This window comes from Electrona antarctica (assembly GCF_951216825.1).
Source record: "Electrona antarctica genome assembly, chromosome: 6".
In the NCBI taxonomy this organism is placed as follows: domain Eukaryota; kingdom Metazoa; phylum Chordata; class Actinopteri; order Myctophiformes; family Myctophidae; genus Electrona; species Electrona antarctica.
The window spans coordinates 22,356,441-22,372,849 of record NC_136811.1 but is presented as its reverse complement, the minus strand read 5'-3'; the positions used below and the strand labels follow the sequence as shown (position 1 = coordinate 22,372,849).

At 45.9% G+C, this 16,409-nt stretch overlaps 1 protein-coding gene across 1 annotated transcript; it reads right to left on the bottom strand.

Moving 5' to 3' along the window:
- Positions 1–109: 109 nt before the first annotated feature.
- mc5ra (melanocortin 5a receptor) lies at positions 110–5,739 on the bottom strand (the record flags this gene model as incomplete). The annotated part of the gene is made up of 5 exons (XM_079503683.1): positions 110–680; positions 2,916–3,104; positions 4,523–4,629; positions 5,258–5,426; positions 5,705–5,739. 5 exons carry the CDS (start codon positions 5,737–5,739, stop codon positions 110–112), a joined length of 1,071 nt encoding a protein of 356 aa, XP_079359809.1.
- Between the last annotated feature and the right edge of the window lie 10,670 nt (positions 5,740–16,409).

Genomic DNA, 16,409 nt, shown 5'->3' with positions numbered 1-16,409 from the left:
ACACACACACACACACACACACACACACTCTCAATATATGGTGGTGGCAATGAAAGTGATACTTATTAATTAACAGTCCTTTTTTGCTTGCACCACACCACTACCCTTTTCAATACTTCCCTGGCAGAGTGCAGACATTGGCAAAGGCGTTCCTCAAACTGTAACAACAAAGGATCTCCTTAAACGTCTTCCTCATCTCCTGACTCCGGAAGGCGTAGATCAGCGGGTCGATCACAGAGTTGCACATGATGAGGATGAGGTACATGTTGAAGTGGGACATGAAGCACAGGCAGTAGAGGTTTTGGGGACAGGAGATCATCAGGATCAGGTGGAGGAAGAAAGGAGCCCAGCAGACGATGAAGATCCCCAGCAGGATGGTCAGCGTGATGGCGCCCTTCATGCTGGCACGCTGGTGGGTGGAGTTACAGCCGGGCAGGGCGGCGATGCGCTTGACGTGCGACCGCGCCAACATGAACATGTGGCTATAAAGGGACGCCATGAGCACCAGCATGGCGAAGAACATTGTGACCAGGCAGATGACGACGAGGGTAGAGTCTGAGTAGATGATGAAGACTATCCCGCAGCCCGTGCAGAAGAGCCAAATCCCACCGATGATGCACCCGGCTCTCTTCACCGTCATTATGTTGTGGTACCTCAGCGCATAGAAGATAGTGACGTACCTAACACAACAAAACATTGTAAGTACTGTATGTAATATTTTTTTTGTTATTCATGTCCTCACTGTATTGCATTACTGCTCTTGTTTTTTTAATGTTTATGCCTTGCTTTTCTTTTTTTTTCTCCATTGCTCTGTAAAGCACTTTGAGCTGCATTTCATGTCATGAAAGGTGCTATACAAATAAAGTTTTATTATTATTATTATTATTATTATTATTATTATTGTTATTATTATTATTATTATTATTATTATTATTATTATTATTATTATTATTATTATTATTATTATTATTATTATTATTATTATTATTATGTATAATGATAATGTTATTCCCAGGCAGTCTTTGTGGTGAGTGACTCAGTGTCACACCCCTGCCTACGATGAGGGTAGTGTGCAACCTCTTAGCACAAACAGACATAATCAAATGATGGCAAAGCATGCAGTTGGCATTAACATAGTTTTAGCAAAACTAACACAGGCGACCAGATATCAAATCTCCTTTTGGAGACAGTGACAGCTCCTGATTACCTCTGTATATAGCCTACCCCATGGCCCCTCCCACTAGACAGACTAAATAATGGGGTGATATACAATGTCACTTCTGTTCAAAGCACAAAAATATGATATGATGCACATTTAATTTAAAGTGCAGACTTTTCCTGACAAACAGACCTGAACGCATTTTTTTTGGTTTTAGGCTCCAGAGCAGAGCTGTGGTGAGAGAGAGATGATTGAGATTTGTTTATGATTTTCTTGAATAAATAAAGTTTGTAGTTGTCTCCACCAGGCCGAAGGCATGGGGAGAGTACACTCTGTCCGTCCGTGTGTGTGTGTGTGTGTGTGTGTGTGTGTGTGTGTGTGTGTGTGTGTGTGTGTGTGTGTGTGTGTGTGTGTGTGTGTGTGTGTGTGTGTGTGTGTGTGTGTGTGTGTGTGTGTGTGTGTGTGTGTGTGTGTATGTGTGTCCAGCTAATCTCCGGCACCGTTGGCCCGGACAATGCCAAACTGTGCACACACCCTCCCTGGATGCCAACGACCAACCTCTGCCCCATTTTTTTATGTTACTCCTCATTCATGCAAATCGGTACACATTATCTCTATAGTCATGTGGTCAAGACGGGTCTGTTTGATTTCTCATATTCTATCCTGATTGGCTAAGATTGGCTTCCAAAGTTTTCAGGAGTGGCCCGTTTTGTACAATATGCTGCAAATCATCACAGCGTCCGATTTCAGTGAAACTGTGCACGCATATTCCCACTAGGCTGAGGAAGAAATGCCACTTGACATTTTTCCAAAAATGATCCTATCCTGGTGGAGACCTCACCTGTGCCCCGAGGGGCACTTTTTCTAATTTGTTTCTGTTTGTGTCCATACACAACCCAGCAAGCACTCTTTGGGCCGACGTACTAACAGTCCGACACCCAAAAGTCCGACAACCAATAGTCCAACACTCCAATTGTCCGGCGATCCAATATTCAGACCATAGAAACTCCTCATTTTTAACACATTAGTCTGACAAGACATTAGTCTGACTAAAGGTATGCCAATGGTTATGCCAATAAGCCTTGGGTTCATGAAAAGCACTAAATAAATTCAAGCTATTATTATTTATTTCATAGTGACAGTCGATAGCGTTAATGGAGAAAGGTGGAAAATGGTAGGAGAGAAAGATTGTGTGGGCCTCAAGCACGAGCCAGCTGCGACAATGGTATGTGCTTTACCAGGTGAGCCATTGGATCTCAGGAGCAAGGGATTGACGACCCGCCGGTCGCTGTTGAGAAATAACCCCCGACACTGAGAATGATTCAATCAAGAGGCGAAGCTGAGGGGTTTAATAATCCTGAAGGGGGTTATTACTAACTGGCGGTTCATCAATTATCCTGCTTATTACACGGCTACTTAATACATATATTAATACATTGACTGAAAAGTAACAACCAAACAAAGTAATTTCTTGCTTATGTTAATGACAGTATTCTGGCCGGCCGACCAGCATAACATGGTCACCTCGGAAAACAAGGAAGTAACCCTGACGCTTTGATTAGACAGCAGTCTGTTATTGAGCCCATCAGTCATTATACAGAAATAACTGAATTCAATGTTTGACCAATCAGAATCAAGCATTCAGCCAAGCTGTGTAATAAACTTTGATAGTTTATCAAATATGACAGAGTTACAAACAGACCATTTACACTAATTCATGCATTCTTCCATCCGTCCATCTCCCCACCATCAGTACCTGTCGACGGCGATGGCCAGCAAGCTGCACATGGAGGCAACCACAGAGATGCAGATCATGGAGTCAAACATGTTGTCCATCTGCCTGATGAAGTGGTCTTCTACCACCAGCTGCCTGTTGTTGAGGAGGTAAATGATAATGGTCTCCCAGGCATTGGACACACTAACCAGCATGTCAGCCACTGCCAGACTGCAAAACCAAGACAAATTAGATTAAGTCAAACGGTTATCATAAATGGTAAATGGTAAATTTATATAGCGCCTTAATCCAAGGCGCTTTACATAGATTGTGCATTACATTCACCCATTCACACACACATCCATACACCGATGGCGGCGGAAACCATGCAAGGCACCAACCAGCACATCAGGAGCAATTAGGGGTACAGTGTCCTGCTCAAGGCCACTTCGACACTAACTCTGCAGGGGGAGCCCGGGTTTGAACTGGCAACCTTGCGGTTGCCATCCGGCCACTCAGAGTCCGGCCACTCACAGTTGTGACCCTTTTTGTGGGTCGTGGAAGTAGTGAAAATAGCAAGTAGTGAAAATAGCCGATCTACACTACACAACATGTTGCAAAGCTTTGCGTTGTGAACTTGTAGATCTGTTATTTTCACTAGTTTGGGTACCAGGAAAACGTCTATTTTCTCTTTTGTGTATTGAGCTAAGTTGGGGAACCACTAGGCCTAGAGACCACTGTACATGTAGAGACTATACACTGTACATGGAGGTACTGCAGGTCCTTTTGCATGCATTGCATTTCTCTGCTGACGGGAAGAAACCACATAACTAATGTTCATTTTTCAGGAAATTAAAAAATATACATTTTTCAGGAAACTAAGAAAACCGCCTCATCAAAGTTGGTGTTGTGATTTTATATATTGTCAATTACTTGCATAAGAGGGGGAGAGGTGGTGGAGTTAGTTGAGTTAGTTGCTCTAGCAGACAGTTTGAGGGTTCAATGGAGTTAAGAGGTTTTGTCCAAAGCGAAAACAACACACAGATGTAAAGGGTGTTCAATAGCGGTGCCCTCCCAGCAGCAACGAAATGGTTTCCATGTGTGCATCCACTGCATTTTATTATTGTAATGTGTATGGTAGAAAGTAACTCCTTGGAAGGAGTCCAGCTTGGAAGCATGAGGTGAGTCCGCTGCCCCCTCAGGTTGGAAGAGGAAGTGTAGCGCCCAGGATTACATTAGATAATTGACACTGGATGAAAAAATGGGTTGCAAAATTGTGGGATCAAAAAATAAAATAAATAAATAAAAATACTATTAAACTAAATAAAAGTCAAAATGAAATTGTTTTTTTTTTTATAACGCAAAGTTAAAGCCTAACAGACATGATTGGGTGGTAACTTTTTCTGTTAGAGTATAGTAGAAAAATGTCTCTCAGCGTATGAATGAGTATTTATATTTGTTGATTTTCTCTAAAGGGTATATGAAATGGATACCAGAAGCCAAAATCCCAAAGTCTAGGTGCAGGGGGTGCTGGTGGGTTGATTATTATTGTTTCAATTAGCGTGACCCCAGCACATACGTGAATACCAGGCTCAGCACATTTTGTGTTTTCCTTTCATCACAAGAGAATGTCCGAACATGTACAGTACCTGCACACAAAAAAGTACATAGGCGAGTGGAGATTCTTGTTTTTCACAATGGCTGTGATGACCAGGATGTTTTCCAGCAGAGAGATGATGCCAAGAATTAGGAAGACCTAGAGCAGAGTAGAATTTTGCACAATACAAGATCTGAATTTACTGGTTAGAACTTGAAGAATTATGGAAATGCAGATGGCATTGCATCTGTTTTGAATTTGAGACCTGTTGTTTGAAGAGTTGGAGAGATTTATCTGAGACTTGAAGTTGAGCGAGTTTAATAAAAAAATACCATTATTGGAGTAAATAAAGCTTCCGACTTCTTTTACAGGGTGAGTTACATCACAACACAGAGCTCTGTGAAATCGATTCCAGCATTTAGTCTGAAATAATTTTGACATATTATTGCTTATAGCAGCTTTAAAGGTTTGTGTCTGGTCCAACCATATCACATCATCATGTTCTGTTTAACAATATTAACTTGTCTTTAATATCACAATCCAAATCATACAAACATTAATACTGTAACTAGAGCAGAGCAACATTTTGGTGAGAATGCATATTGAGAATACAGATGAGATGGCAAAATAATATGTACGCCCTCATTACGTACTTGCAGGGCTCTGTACATGCACACACACACACACATGCTTGCACGCACGCACACGCACGCACGCACGCACGCACGCACGCACGCACGCACGCACGCACGCACACACACACACACACTGCACATAAAGTACAGACCTCTGTGGCGATGTGGACCTGCTCACATCCTGTAGGCTTGGATGTGCTGGACTTGCCCGGCAACAATGAGGGGGGAAGAGTGTAGTTTTGGTGATAGTTGTAACCCAGGGTGGAGTTACTGTACTCCTGCTGGTAGGAGGATTCGTCTGACGCATTCATCTCTGCTGTTCTGGTTCAAAAGTGTTGGAGGCAAGGATCACTGCAGGACCAGGTCTACTGTGGGTTGCATTTTATTGCAGGCTGCCTGAAAGGGCAAAGAATGGAAATCAAATGCAGTATTACGTTAGGAAAGAAGGTTTAAAATAAAATAGAATGATACAGGGTTCTTGATACATGATGGAGGTATGGAAGACAATTTAAGATAACAATCTCTAACCCTAACCGCACTGATGGTAAACTCTTCAATCTGCGAAGACTCCAGGCAAAGACCAAAGTGCAGACGACTACCGTTTGCGACTTCCTCTTTGCGGACGGCTGCGCATTGAATGCCTCAAACCAGCTGGAAATGCAACAGAGCATGGATAACCTTGCCACAGCATGCACAGACTTTGGCCTTACCATCAGCACCAAGAAGACAGAGGTGATGCACCAACCTGCTCCTGGTGCCCTGTACACTGAGCCCCTCATCAGTGTAAATGGTGAACATCTTAAGGCTGCCGAAAAGTTTGTCTACCTAGGTAGCACCCTGTCACGTGCGGCCACCACTGATGTGGAGGTCCTGCACAGGATAGCCCATGGAAGCGCTGCCTTCGGTAGACTCCGCACCTCTGTGTGGGAGCGTAGAGGGATCAGCCTACAGACTAAACTGAAAGTCTACCGTGCTGTTGTCCTCCCGTCCCTCCTGTACGCCTGCGAGACATGGACTGTGTATAGCCGGCATGCGAAGCAGCTCAATGGTTTTCACATGAGATGCCTCAGGAAGCTGCTCAACATCAAGTGGCAGGACAAGGTCCCAGACACAGAGGTCCTCCCCAGGGCTGAAATGGAGAGCATATGCCATGCTCAAGCGCTCCCAGCTGAGATGGGCTGGCCATGTCTGCCGCATGCCAGATGAACGTCTAACAAAAAGGCTACTGTACGGCGAACTACAACATGGCAAGCGATCACGCGGCGGCCAGCGGAAACGCTATAAGGACACCCTAAAGGCCAGCCTCTGGATACTGATACCTGATACCTGGGAGGCCGATGCCCAACACCGCTCCAACTGGCGCTCTGCAGTCAGACATGGAGTAGAGGACTCTGAAAAGCGCCGCATCCAGGAAGCCAAACTGAAGCGTCAGCTCCGAAAGACCAGAGCCAGTTCCTCCCTCTCACCTAGCCAGCCCCCAGACATCACATGCCCTCACAGTAAAGACCAGAGCCAGTTCCTCCCTCTCACCTAGCCAGCCTCCAGACACCACATGCCCTCACAGTAAAGACCAGAGCCAGTTCCTCCCTCTCACCTAGCCAGCCCCCAGACACCACATGCCCTCACTGTAAAGACCAGAGCCAGTTCCTCCCTCTCACCTAGCCAGCCCCCAGACACCACATGCCCTCACTGTAAATGTGACACACACTAAAAGTATGTATCACATTTGTGTTCTTATTTTGTATTGAATACCAGTAGGAGGACTAGTAGTAGTAGGAGGACTACCACTAGGGGCAGTGTGGGGCAATACGTGCTTTTATGGACTGTGGACTTTATCCTGTTGGTGGCTGCCTGTCTTCCTCATTCTAATGAAAGCAGCTACAACTGAATGCAGCACGTTTTATTTGTCTCATCTGTCTTCCACTTTTAGGTATGTTTTTAAGTGCACAAGCACTTATATTAACATGGAACAACATGTGAACATGTTTAGCTAATGGACAAACGTTTTTGAGAATGTATAATTGCAGTATGGTTTGCCTAAATAATATAATAATACAAGTTTCACACTTGTCTTGAACACTAAGTTTGGGTGGTAACAATACACAGTTACTGTGTGTTTTCAAATGGATAAATCTGTATTTACTCCACAGAACAAAATGTATTCATTATTGTAGGCCTACCATTGTTTTCATGTAATGCTAATTTGGATATAAACAGTAGCAGCACTCTAGTATTTCTAGCCACAGTGAATGCCATATAAGAAAATGTGTATGAATGTAGTTGTCCATCTACAGTAAAGTCATGGTTGTTTGTTATTGATATTATATTGATGAAAAGATTTAGCATCTGAAGTGAAGTTATCCACTATAATACAGACTGATAGACTGTACACTGATTGTTAATAAATGATTCTAATGAAAGCAGCTACAACTGAATGCAGCACGTTTTATTTGTCTCATCTGTCTTCCACTTTTAGGAGACATAAATACTGTAGCACTGCCCCGTGTCCGGGAGGTGTTACAGATTTTGGGGGCTCGTCCGGGATCAGGTTTCCACCAACCAGGCAGCCTGATCAACCTATGAACCACGGAGAGGCAGCGTGACGTGTTACCAGCACCAAAAGACCACGAGTGGGCAGCCAGAGGCAGCAGGAGACCAGAGCGCAGAGGCGAGAGGGATCCCTGGCCAGGAGGAAGCAGCACTACACGGTCAAGGCGGGTTGTGAAACACGTTACAGCTACCACCAGACTATATACAGAGTGAACATCATGGATTCCCAGGACAGGAAGACCATGGTCTGGTCGATCAAGAAAAAACTTCATACATTGACGCCTGATGAACTATACCTACTCGCCGACGGCATTGATTCAAGTTCAACACCAGAACTAGAACGAGACAGGTTAGACATCACTGATGAGGAATGTTGTTTTGAGTACATTGTTAAGTACCTGATCTGTGAAACTTTAGTTGATTCTGAAGATGGTGGTATGTCACAGTTATTGTATATGGATAGCGCAATCGATGATATTATTAAGAAGCGTGATCAGAGTTCAGCACTTTCTGCCAGTGGGGGGGGCGCACTTCCACTAGTAAAGATGCATGATGCTGGTGACACTAATGTAGGCACACGTGAGGTTGAGTACCAACAAATGTTGAAAAGCTATGAGGAATTAGGCAAAAAGCTGTCACAGCACAAAAACACAGCAAACAAGCCATCCCATTCTGAAGGCAATAGCCGTTTGTCTACTAGTTCATCTGATCAGTCACCAAGTCATCAGGCTCACAATATGATCTCACTCAGAGACCTTTCACTACTCCCACTACAGCGCAGAGAATTCAAAGTACAGGGTGGTCAAATTAGTGATACCACATCCGACATAAGCTATACTAGTCTTTCTAAGCAGATAGATGAGGGCCTAGCAGAAAACCACAGTGAAAGCGATTTAATCAGGAGCGTACTTAGAGTCATTAAGCCAGGGAACTTTAAAGACATGCTCATAAACAAAGATGGAATGACAATTGCTGAGCTAAAAAGTTTACTCCAGTCACATTTAAATGAGAGAGACAGCTCTGAGCTATTTCAGGAACTGATGTGTGGAAAACAGCTTGACCATGAAACACCACAGCAATTCCTGTACAGATTAATGGGTCTTAAACAGAAGTTAATTTTCACATCTAAACAGGCCACCACAGACCTTGAGTACGATGTGCAGACCATTCAAAATGTGTTTTTGAGGACAGTATATCAAGGCTTGGGTACAAAATATAATCATCTCAGAGCAGAATTGAAGCCACTACTTGCAGATAAGTCAGTGACAGATGAAGTGCTCCTGCGACAATTAATGAAGATAGTGGGCGATGAAAGTGAAAGGAGCCGGAGGTTAGGACAGAACCGGTCCCACAAAATGACAGGTGCCCACAGTGCCCAATTAGAGGATGGCCAAACAAAAGGAGAGGTTGTCCAACAAAAAGATAACACTAAGACCATTCAGCAGCTGAGTGCACAAGTTGAAGCTCTCACTAATGCTATTGACTCAATGCAAAAGTCAAAAACCGAACGGGTATGTGAATGTCAAGTTAACCAGACCCAGTTTCAAAGAAAATCGCGAACATATGGCTGCCCAAAATGCATTGAACAGCATGAGCCAAACTGCAGCCATTGCTTCATTTGCGGCGAGGAAGGACACAGGGCGGTAGGCTGTCTGAGGAAAACCAAGCCATCGGGAAACGGGCGGCGGTCACTGCAAAGGGACAACCAGTGACCAACCAAAACCCACGGTCCCAACCAAATGTTCGTTCTGATGATGCCCAATTACCAGTTACACATGTAGCTTCCCCCCCCTGTCGAGCAAAGCTGCAATCCACACCGGAACGAGTAGCACAGCTGATTGGCAAGAAGTGCATCCTGAAATGTAACCTAAATGGCCACGCCGTTAGCACTCTTCTGGATACGGGGGCACAGGTCAGTATTATAGACCGTGCATGGAAAACAGAATACTTACCTGACGATATTATCCGCCCCTTGTCTGAGATCATTGGGAAGGGTGACCTCAATGTTTCAGCAGTAAATGGAGACCGCCTTCCTTTCGATGGCTGGGTAGAGATAATGGTGAACCTGAAGGGAAGTGATGACTCCAATCTGGCCATTCAAGTCCCATTCCTGGTGGGGCAAATGCCATTGGAAAGGCCTCTGCTGGGGTTCAATGTCATTGAGGAACTCATTAAAGGGAAAATGGACACAAATCAGAGCTTGCTCCTATTGATAAACCTTATCAAGGCTGCTTTGGAGATCAAGGATGAACAAGCCAGTGCTATGGTGAGCTTCATCCAAGAGTGCCCCCCAACTAGTCAGCAAGCCATGGTAAAAGTTGGCTTCCACAGCATTAGTATCCCCCCCAGTCAAGTGGCCTACATCAAGTGTAAAATCCCAAAAGATTTTGACTGCTCTGATTCAGTAGTGTTATTTGAGCCGCATGAGGAAAGCACACTACTAGAGCAATTGGATTTCGGGGAAGGACTGGTGGAGATTGAAGGAACGGACAGACCTTATGTCACCATCCCTGTCGGGAACCCCACCACTCATAAGGTCACCTTACGTCAAAAGACAGCCTTAGGTAGTATTCAGCCTATTGCCAAGATTGTTCAAACTGACCAGTCAGAGTCCTCAGATAGAGCCACTGCAGTCATCAACCGGGTAGATTCTCCCCTAGACGCCACAACAGGCAAACATGAAACCGACAGCCTGTGGCATCCGCCGGTGGATCTAAGCCACCTAGAGGAGGAACAGCAGCGTATCGCTAGAGACATGCTATATGAAGAATGCAAAGCATTTGCACAAGACGATGATGATACTGGGTGTATCCCCAGTTTGCAGATGGAAATTAAGCTAAAGGATGACATCCCAGTGCAACGTCGATATGCATCAATCCCTAAACCTCTGTATAAGGAGGTCAAGGACTACATTCAGGATCTGTTGGCTAGAGGGTGGGTTGTAAAGTCAAAGTCGCCTTATTCTGCACCTGTTGTGTGTGTCCGTAAGAAAGACGGCAGCCTCAGGTTGTGCATTGACTACAGGCTGTTAAATCAAAAGACTGTCCCTGATAGACACCCACTCCCCCGCATCCAGGACCTCACCGACACCTTGGGAGGCTACCGATGGTTCTCAATCCTGGACCAAGGAAAAGCCTACCACCAAGGATTTATGGCTGAGGGCTCGAGACACTTAACTGCATTTATCACCCCATGGGGGCTGTATGAGTGGGTCCGGTTACCTTTTGGGCTCACTAACGCACCAGCCTCATTCCAAAGGAGTATGGAGGAGATGCTCGCCTCTCTGCGTGATGAGCTGTGCATCCCCTATTTGGATGATGTCCTCTGTTTTGCAAAGACATTCACTGACCATGTGGACGGACTGAGAAGAGTCCTTCATGCCCTACAGAAGCATGGAGTAAAATTGAAACCAACCAAGTGTGAACTGTTCAAAAGAGAGGTCAGATATGTTGGGAGATTGGTCTCTGAAGAGGGAGTCCGTATTGACCCAAAAGATTTGGAGGCAGTCTACTCACTGAGAGATACAACGCCCAGCACAGTTGGCAATGTTCGCAGGTTGCTGGGGTTTCTTAGCTATTTCCGTGCTTACATCCAAGACTTTTCTAAGATTGCAAAGCCACTCTACGAGCTCCTTCAAGTCAGGCGGACAGAAACTGGGATGCTACAAGGAAAGCCAGGCAAGAAAAGACCAACTCAAAAGAAAAGGGGATCACAGCTTTCATCCTCAACACCGGTTGAATGGACAGGAGCACACCAGAGCACCCTAGAGAGACTGATCAATGTCCTAGCCAGTCCACCAGTATTGGCTTATCCGAACTTTGAACTCCCTTTCACTCTCCATACCGATGCCTCTGAACAAGGGCTTGGGGCGGTGCTGTACCAGCGACAGGAAGGACGGCTTAGAGTAATTGGGTATGGCTCTAGGACCCTGACACCAGCAGAGAGAAACTATAATCTCCACTCAGGCAAGCTGGAATTCCTGGCACTCAAGTGGGCAGTATGCGAAAAGTTTCGTGACTACTTGTTCTATGCCCCCCACTTTACAATATACACCGACAACAACCCCCTGACCTACATATTGAGCACAGCCAAACTGAACGCGGTGGGTCACCGGTGGGTTGGAGAACTGGCCGATTTCAGGTTCAACATTCGTTACCGACCAGGCAAGGCCAACATTGATGCAGACACGCTCTCACGCTGTCCTCTTGACATTAACAAATATGTCGCCGAGTGTACCCAAGAGATGTCGGACGAAGTTGTTCGTGCCATGTGGGAGGGGAGTCAAGCTGCACAAAGAAAGGATATTGCCTGGGTAGCAGCACTGAATCTTGACCAGGAAAGCGAAGAACAGGATGGTGGTGAATGTCTGCCCACAATCACCCAACAGGAGCTGGAAAAGGCTCAGAGGGAAGATCCAGCCATTGGTGAGCTGATGAGATTGAAGGAGAGCAACCAGTTGATAACAGATGAAGTCAGGCGAGGAGTCAGTGGTGCCACCAAGAGACTGATGCATGAATGGGGAAAGTTACATCTCCAGAAGGGTCTGCTCTATCGAAAGACAAGTCAGAGACATCAAGTTGTTCTCCCACTGAAATATAGACAGTTTGCCCTGAAGCAGCTTCACGACAATATGGGCCATGTGCGAACAGAGCGGGTCCTTGATCTGGCCAGGAACAGATTTTACTGGCCCTTTATGAAGAGGGACATAGAAGAATATGTCACCAAACTCTGCCCCTGCATAAAACAAAAGAAGCCCGTTGCCCAGGTCAGAGCACCCATGGGGAGCATCACCTCCAATTACCCATTAGAGTTAGTCTCGATTGACTACTTACACCTGGAAGCGAGCAGGGGCGGATATGAATATATTCTGGTTGTCGTAGACCATTTCACAAGGTTCGCGCAGGCGTATCCTACAAAAAACAAATCTGGGAAGACAGCAGCCGAGAGAATATTCAATGACTTCATCCCAAAATATGGTTACCCCTCCAAACTCCACCACGACCAAGGGCGTGAATTTGAGAATAATCTCTTCAAGAGCCTGCAGCAGCTGACAGGAATGGGTCATTCCAGGACATCGCCCTATCACCCCCAGTCCAACCCTGCAGAACGATTTAACAGAACGCTACTGCAGATGCTAAGAACATTGGAGGAAAAGGAGAAAGACCGATGGAAGGAACACCTACCTCAAATTGTGCATGCATATAACTGTACCAAACATGAGGCTACAGGTTTCTCACCGTTTTATCTCCTCTATGGGCGCCACCCCCGTCTGCCCATTGACCTGCTCTTCGGTTTGGGGTTAGATAATGGAACAAACTCACCTCAGGGTTACGCAGAAAAGTGGGCTGAGAGAATGGCTGAAGCATACAAGCTCGCATCCGACAACAGCAGACAATCCAGTGCCCGAGGTAAGAAGTATTATGACCGGCATGTCAGGGGGGTGGGTCTGCAACCTGGTGACCGGGTATTGGTCCGTAACCTGAACGAGAGAGGTGGACCAGGAAAATTACGGTCGTACTGGGAGAAGACCGTCTACAAAGTGATGGAACAAGTGAAGGACAGTCCTGTGTATCAGGTATGTCCAGAATCAGGTGGAAATCAGAACTCTACACGTACCCGTACTCTGCATCGTAACCTACTACACTTAGTTAATGACCTACCAGTAGACCTGCCGCCACCTGCCGCCAAAGAAATCCCTAGGAAGAAAAAGGAAAGGAATAGAAGTACACGGCCAGGGATGGAGTCAGAGATGGCATTTAACAGTGACACAGAGTCTGATGAAAATGACCAGCCTAGGACCTACTACTGGCTGAGAGTACCGAAAAGAAAAGATCAAAGAAATGTTGAAACAACACTCACCTGCAACTCTCCAAGGGATCCTGTACCTCAAAGGACACAAAGTATGTCTGCACCCGGAGAAGAGGGAGATATTAACATCGAACCTGAGGAAGAGTACTTACCTGTCGCACCTACCATGTTAGAGACGGAGAGTGAGCCAGAACAGACAATACCTGTTAGAGAACAGAGACAAATGCTTAGCCCTCCAACAGACAACTCAGGAAATGAGTCAGTCAGGCGATCCACCAGAGATAAGAAGTGTACACAGTTGTTTACTTACGAATCATTGGGTCAGCCGTCTTACCATCCCCGCAGTGCAGTAAATTCAGCAGAAGCCTATGCAGGACAGTTTATGCCAGTTCAGGGGCCGCAGTCTTGTCTCATCCCCTTTCATACACCCTACCAGATACCGGCATACAATTCTCCCCCACCCTTTCATTTCTACCACACTGCACCTTGTACTACACTATTGTCTTACGACATACCCACAACTGCATATTAAGGAGAAGCTTTACACACGTACACTTATGGGTACTAGTGACAACCGTTCTCTTAAATATATTGGTTGAGAAGGAAAATTTGGTATTAGGTTGTAAGGGGACTTTTCTTTTTGTTGGGGAGTGTGTGACACACACTAAAAGTATGTATCACATTTGTGTTCTTATTTTGTATTGAATACCAGTAGGAGGACTAGTAGTAGTAGGAGGACTACCACTAGGGGCAGTGTGGGGCAATACGTGCTTTTATGGACTGTGGACTTTATCCTGTTGGTGGCTGCCTGTCTTCCTCATTCTAATGAAAGCAGCTACAACTGAATGCAGCACGTTTTATTTGTCTCATCTGTCTTCCACTTTTAGGTATGTTTTTAAGTGCACAAGCACTTATATTAACATGGAACAACATGTGAACATGTTTAGCTAATGGACAAACGTTTTTGAGAATGTATAATTGCAGTATGGTTTGCCTAAATAATATAATAATACAAGTTTCACACTTGTCTTGAACACTAAGTTTGGGTGGTAACAATACACAGTTACTGTGTGTTTTCAAATGGATAAATCTGTATTTACTCCACAGAACAAAATGTATTCATTATTGTAGGCCTACCATTGTTTTCATGTAATGCTAATTTGGATATAAACAGTAGCAGCACTCTAGTATTTCTAGCCACAGTGAATGCCATATAAGAAAATGTGTATGAATGTAGTTGTCCATCTACAGTAAAGTCATGGTTGTTTGTTATTGATATTATATTGATGAAAAGATTTAGCATCTGAAGTGAAGTTATCCACTATAATACAGACTGATAGACTGTACACTGATTGTTAATAAATGATTCTAATGAAAGCAGCTACAACTGAATGCAGCACGTTTTATTTGTCTCATCTGTCTTCCACTTTTAGGAGACATAAATACTGTAGCACTGCCCCGTGTCCGGGAGGTGTTACATAAAGACCAGAGCCAGTTCCTCCCTCTCACCTAGCCAGCCCCCAGACACCACATGCCCTCACAGTAAAGACCAGAGCCAGTTCCTCCCTCTCACCTAGCCAGCCCCCAGACACCACATGCCCTCACTGTAAAGACCAGAGCCAGTTCCTCCCTCTCACCTAGCCAGCCCCCAGACACCACATGCCCTCACAGTAAAGACCAGAGCCAGTTCCTCCCTCTCACCTAGCCAGCCCCCAGACACCACATGCCCTCACTGTAAAGACCAGAGCCAGTTCCTCCCTCTCACCCAGCCAGCCCCCAGACACCACATGCCCTCACAGTAAAGACCAGAGCCAGTTCCTCCCTCTCACCTAGCCAGCCCCCAGACACCACATGCCCTCACTGTAAAGACCAGAGCCAGTTCCTCCCTCTCACCCAGCCAGCCCCCAGACACCACATGCCCTCACAGTAAAGACCAGAGCCAGTTCCTCCCTCTCACCTAGCCAGCCCCCAGACACCACATGCCCTCACTGTAAAGACCAGAGCCAGTTCCTCCCTCTCACCTAGCCAGCCCCCAGACACCACATGCCCTCACTGTAAAGACCAGAGCCAGTTCCTCCCTCTCACCCAGCCAGCCCCCAGACACCACATGCCCTCACAGTAAAGACCAGAGCCAGTTCCTCCCTCTCACCTAGCCAGCCCCCAGACACCACATGCCCTCACTGTAAAGACCAGAGCCAGTTCCTCCCTCTCACCCAGCCAGCCCCCAGACACCACATGCCCTCACAGTAAAGACCAGAGCCAGTTCCTCCCTCTCACCTAGCCAGCCCCCAGACACCACATGCCCTCACTGTAAAGACCAGAGCCAGTTCCTCCCTCTCACCTAGCCAGCCCCCAGACACCACATGCCCTCACTGTAAAGACCAGAGCCAGTTCCTCCCTCTCACCTAGCCAGCCCCCAGACACCACATGCCCTCACAGTAAAGACCAGAGCCAGTTCCTCCCTCTCACCTAGCCAGCCCCCAGACATCACATGCCCTCACAGTAAAGACCAGAGCCAGTTCCTCCCTCTCACCTAGCCAGCCCCCAGACACCACATGCCCTCACTGCAATAGGACATTCCGTGCACGGACCGGCCTCATCCGCCATCTTCGCACCCACAAGACGTGAAGTAATTTGGTCATCTTCGAACATGGACGAACATGATACTATCACAACCCTGTCTGTATTCTGTCTATTGTCACAAAATGAAAAGCAATAATAAAGAAACGGGGGGGGGGGGGGGTGGTCTGGATAGATCTTTTCAATGTTGTCTACAAACAGGCAATTAGATGTCTCTGTACAAACCAGACAATCTGGAAAGCATTGGATCTGCGCCTGAAGGGTTTAGAAATCAGATCATCCAATATTTGTCTAAATGCAGTCAATGATTGCATGTTTGTCATTTTGATCTATAATGGAGCAGACATTCTCTATGACTGTGTTTCT